At 35.2% G+C, this 6,000-nt stretch overlaps 1 protein-coding gene across 1 annotated transcript in view; it reads left to right on the plus strand.

The window, feature by feature from the left end:
* LOC134579005 (ras-related and estrogen-regulated growth inhibitor-like) overlaps positions 1 to 4,761 on the plus strand; it is a 68,030-nt gene extending 63,269 nt beyond the window's left edge. Inside the window, exons 3-4 of the mRNA XM_063438142.1 lie at positions 132 to 205; positions 3,303 to 4,761. Of these exons, the coding sequence (XP_063294212.1) occupies positions 132 to 205; positions 3,303 to 3,785 (557 nt within the window). The 3' untranslated portion in view covers positions 3,786 to 4,761. The remainder of the gene's footprint in view (positions 1 to 131; positions 206 to 3,302) is intronic.
* The last annotated feature ends 1,239 nt before the right edge of the window (positions 4,762 to 6,000 follow it).

Genomic DNA, 6,000 nt, shown 5'->3' on the forward strand with positions numbered 1-6,000 from the left:
GTAGTTCTTGCATTGTTTATAATCACGAACTGGCCTATGTAAACACTAAATGCTTATATGAATGACCAATACAATCTATATGTTCATTCTTTTGCATATTTAATGCATTTTCGATTTATTATTCTTGACAGAAATGATTTACAGACATACGGCTGCAATAGATGGAGAATTTGTCCATTTTGAAATCCTAGATACCGCTGGACAGGTAGGACTCCGGAAATAGAGATTTATCACAAATGACAAAGAAAAAAATAACAAACAGTGATATAGCCTGGGGCTCGAATGTAAATCCTAATAAAGAATTATATTAACACGATACATTCTGAAATAATAATAAAAATAATAATAATGGTAATATGAATTATAATTCATAAGAAAAGCATATTAGCTAACATATTAGGAATGGTTGAAATGTTGTAAGAATTTGTCTAGTTACCATTACAGAAAACGTAAAGGGACACTATAGTCACCAGAACAACCACAGTGTATTGTATTTGTTCTGTTGAGTAGAATCAGTCCCTTCAGGCTTTCAGAGAAAATGCAGTGTTTACATTACATCCTAGGGATACAACCACTGGCCTTTCCTCAGATGGCTACTAGAGGTGCTTCCTGGGGCAGTGCTGCACAGTGTGACTGACATTCAGTGTCTCCACCCTCTGCATGCAGACACTGAATTTTCCTCCTAGAGATGCATTGATTCAATGTATCTCTAAGAGGAAATGCTGATTGGCCAGGGCTGTGTTTGACTTGTGCTGGCTCTATCCCTGATCTGCCTCCTTGACAATCTCAGCCAATCCAATGCTTTCCTATCAGAAAGCATTGTGATTGGCTCAGAACACAACTTCTGATAATGTCAGCCAAGCAGGCAGATCACGGGCAGAGCCAGTAGCAGCAGACAGGATCACATGTTTGTGTTCCTGACCCTATAGTGTTTCTTTAAAGTAATTGTACTTCATGTCGATCATTTTCTAAATATGTTCAGACGTTTTGTGGCTTTTTTAACTAAATAAATAAAAGTTTTCTTAATTAAATAAAAATATTTTCTTTGAGTATAATGAACATGCAGCATTAGAGTTCATAGAACTATTTCCTATATATATATGGACTCAGATCATAAGCAACATATGTCATCGTATATAACCAAAAGTAAGCATGGAACAGATAATGCCATGGAGTGAGGTGGCTTTGCACAAAATCTGAAAATAACAGGTGTAACTAAGAGTAACACTGCTCAAATGGGGATAGCTGCGAAGCATGAGTTAACCTCCCTGTGATGGCACGAACAAACGTTTCAGAGGGGGTGAGGTGAGTGAAAAGGAACCCAGGAAGCGTCAATGATATACAGTTAGAAAATTCTAGCTGTCACTGTAGTGAAACTCTATCAAGAAGCCAAAAAAATCATATTTATTTGCCTAAAAGTGTTCATCATCAATAACATGCTTTGCTAGCCAACTGTCCAGGACCGTGGAATATCTGGCACAATGTAAGATAACGTTAAACATCTCACTTTGCTGTACGCGGAGTGAGTTCTTGATGTTGTCTGCTTTTGCCATCTACTGGCAGTACTACAAATGATTCCGTTAAAGCGGTGTTCCAATGTGAAATTCGAGTACTTTTACACTTTTTCTATCATTAATGTAAAAACGTGCATTTGCAAAACTGTGCATTAAGATCTTGGAACCAACCAAGATTTTTCTAAAATACACACTTTTACTTGTTTATTATTACACTTTTTTATTTTGGTTTTCTGGGCTTTAATACCAGCTTGATGTAATAATAGTACGGAGTTTTCTTCAGAGTTTTATTTCTGTATCTAGTGAAGACAATGCAGGAGCTGAGCTTAACCGAAGCTGAAATAAAAGGGATTAAAGGAGATCAGACAATTCCTAGAATTTTTAATATTAAGTTACTTCATCTTTTATTATTTTTATGTATTTTTGACGTGTGAAAGATATAATTAATTGTAGAAATCCACATCTCTTTATATTGCAACTGGGAGCCTCCATCACAGGTCACTGGTAATCGTTTTCCTTTCCTCCTCGCAGTCACCATGGAGAAGAGAGGACAACTGACACAATGTATCTATTTCTCCTCCTGATTTGCATTGCCTGCCCTGACTGTGCCTCTTGGTTAAATGTTAAAGAGAACGATTATTCATAGCACTACAGTGCCCTCTAGTGGCCCCCTCTCTAGCAATCTCCCCCTCCCCCCTTACAGTGCAGAAAGGTTTCAAAAAATCTTTTTGTCAGGTACCTGATTCCAGCACCAATGTCTCTCGCTGCTGGTTCAAGCTCAACCTCCGCTAGAGCTGGAGTTAACCCTCAAATGTAATTATTACGGTTTCTCAATATCTGCAATATTACAATTGCAAGGTTAAGGGGACAGGGACACTGCATCCAAAATCACTTCAATGAGATGAAATGGTCTTGGTGCGTATAGTGTCCTTTTAATATAAATTTGAAAGAAAATAGAGCAAGCATTGCAGGGAAAAGTTAACCCCTTGTTGGTAATTCTCTGTGTTATATTCAAGGGCGTAAGTTCCAGAGAGGCGATGGCACCTTTTAAATTTTACCTGGTGATATTCTTGTATTTTTTTTATGAATTATTTTTTTTATACATTCAGAATGTTTTTTGTTTTTTTTTTTGCATCGGTTATTTCATAGTTTTTCTTTTATAGTAAAGAATGAGGTTCCAAGGGCAGCAGATTTCTGGAAAATACTAAATACCTCTCATCGAGATGAGCACATTTAGAGCGATTTTCTGAATCAAGCCTTGAATTATGTTTGGGGAAATACCCAAATTGCACTTCTGGACATATTTGAGGATTTTCACCAAATTTTGACTTTTTAAGGTCAATTTGGTGCTGAGTGCACAACACGGACAGAGTTTGAAGCAATGTGATTAATATAATGTGACTGCATTCAAGAAACGTTATTTCAGTATAAGTCCAAGAGAACCAAACATCATAGAAAAAGAAAATGGAACCGTGAGCGTCTTACTTCGTTTACTAGGTGTCTAGTCATTTTATAGTAAAGCTTACTCACTAAACACAGGATTGTTGTCTATTAAAAGTTGAAATGCTACATTTATCCCCAAAATAGCTGATTTGGAAATATTTTACAACTCCCAAAATATTGTGTTTTATTTTTGAATTCTCTACAATTCTATGTTTAGAGAAAACATCCCACTTGGCTTAATGGCTAATTAACAAATTACTGGATTAATACTAAATTGGAAACATGAGTACAAAAAGAGAATGTTTTTTGTAAAATGATTTATCTTTGTTTTGGTTTTACCCAAAGGAGGAAGATTCTTTACAGATCGAAGAGAAAATCAAGTGGGGTGATGGTTTCGCTGTTGTTTATTCGGTGACCGATCGCTGTAGTTTTGACGAAGTGATGAGACTGTGTTTTCTTATTAACCATATCCACTCCAATGCAAAAAAAGGGACCAGTGACCTTCCTCCTGTTGTGATAGTGGCAAACAAGAAAGATCTCCAGTACGATCGCATGGTTTCACCTGAAGAAGGAGAAAAGTTGTCCAAGGCATTGAAGTATCCATGTTACGAAATTTCCACGAGAGACAGCTATGATGAGACGGCTGTAGTTTTTAATACTATTTACTACGAGTTGATGAAACAAGTAAACCTTTCGCCAGGCTCCTTCAAGAAAAGGGGTGTTTCAAAATTAATGGAAAAAATTCCCAAACTGTACGCTAACTCTGCACTAAACACAAGTGGCAGGAGTCTAAGTTTCAATTCGTTTCGAGATTACATTCCGGAATGAATTGTGGGTGTAAACGTATCCTGATACTTCTAATTCTGCAGTATGAACAGTATTAACCGGAGTAGATAACGCTAAGAATGTATTTTCTGGATTTTTCTTACAATTTACTACTAACTCTAATCTGGGCCAGTTTACATTCGTATACACCAAACATCATCAGCAAATGAATACTATGCCATAGCTGATATAGCGGAAAGTGGTTGGGGAATGAAAAAATGGTCGAAACATGGGAGGGGTAAAGTAGGAATAAGTAGCAAAAAAGCGGGATTAAGGACTAAGCTCAAGCTTACTGAAACATAAGCCACTTCACTTACCTCTAAACATGGCCTACAGTGGATTACGGACGATATTTATTCAGATTAAGCAGAATAATTAATTTATTAACAGACATAAATATTATAAATATATACAAAGTCACAATAAAAGATAAATTAAGACTGAAATATCGTAATACCCAATTTGCATATATAACTATTCTCGGACACATACTCGATACTCGATACTTTAAATATTCAACAATGAGCAAGACAATGGTAGGTTCCAATTAAATACCCCAAAAACAGCAACATGTCAGTGAGGTTTTAATGAAATCAAACTGGGTGTTAAATGTAGAGAAAAACCATCATCACCAGCCAACTGTCCATCAACGAAAAACCACTGACCACCATCACTGGGAGGTGTAGCCTATGTCACTGTCATAGACAAGAAGATCAAGTCTGTGTAATTAACCCCATAAACACACAACTCCCTAAAGTTCTTAAAGCAATTCTAAACCTATTCTGCATATTTGCACAACAGACACCTTTTAATAAATTATTCTTCACCAACATTCAAATACCATTTGAAAACCACACAAATATATAATGTCTCCATATAAAGAGTCAAACGTATTATCAAGAGAATGTTTAAATATACAATGTGAAACTTAAAACAGTATTTTCACCTATTGCATTAAAATAATTAGTGCATGATTGAATTTTTCGGGCCATTTTTATTATTATATTCATAATATTATAATATTATTATAGTTCTATAGAGAATGACATTTTCATATCATTTTTGCATTACATGGTGTTGTAGCCCACATGTCTTAAACACTATCTCTACTGGAATACTTCCTTTATCTCACATGATTATTCTCTAATGTGAGAATTCAAATCTGAGGCCAGAGTAGCCAAATTGAAACCACAGTTCCCTTAGAGAATTTTTTCAGCTTGCCTATTTTAACCTGAAATGTGAAATTCGCTGTTAATTCACTTTAAATTCTGACTTAAGTGAACACATTGGTCAGGATAGAAAAATGAAATATGTTAATTGGGTAAAAATCCCATTGACATACGCCTTGTATTTTTACATAATTTTTGGGTTTCCAAAAAACTGTTCATCCTGCTATACCAGTGCGTTAAAGCTGCCATAGTCAATGTATCTCTTTCAGAATATTTTAGTTTGAATTATTTTACTCAATACACGGTCGGTGTGCAATATGTGCCAATGTAAGCCAATATTTTCCTATAATAGTTTATCAGAAAATGTGGCGATGACGGCAAACATGATCATTGCCAGAGGTTCTCTTTTCTAATTTCTGTATCATTATTTGTTTATTAAAAGATCTTTTTGTTTTTGTTCCTCTCTTTGATCGAAGACGATCTCTTTGAGTATTTCTACCTTATCTAAACAGCCTCGTTTCTGTGTGTCACTCACATCTTTTCTCTGTCTCTTAAACCAGACAGTCACACTTTGATTGCAGTGCTTCATTTAGATGACAAGAGTAACAATTCTGAATATTTGAAATCTAGATTGTATCGGGATCTATGTTTTCATTTTGATGTTTTTAATGCAGTTTGAGCAGTCTCAACGTGTGTCTACCCTTTTAGGAAAAATATTAAAATGAAAATATCTATTTTGGATTCATAGAAAACTACAAAAGAAAACACAATTATTATTAATATTGTGACTTGTCTTTATCCAAAAATAAAGTCTGCATATGGAATGGTCTAATGGTGCAATGTCTGTAAAAGTCAATCTTTTTTAATGGGAAAACATGAAAAGAAAAAAAACAACAACAAATAGATATCTCAGTCTGGCAGCAGTCACAAAACCAAAGGCAAAGAATACAAGCCGTGAAAAGGAGTAACTCCATCAAGATTGATCAGTTAGTTATCTGAATTCCTTTTATTCATCCTTGTCATCTGGGATTTAATGAACCTTTTCATGA

Source organism: Pelobates fuscus, chromosome 12 (assembly GCF_036172605.1).
Source record: "Pelobates fuscus isolate aPelFus1 chromosome 12, aPelFus1.pri, whole genome shotgun sequence".
NCBI classification, from domain to species: Eukaryota; Metazoa; Chordata; class Amphibia; order Anura; family Pelobatidae; genus Pelobates; species Pelobates fuscus.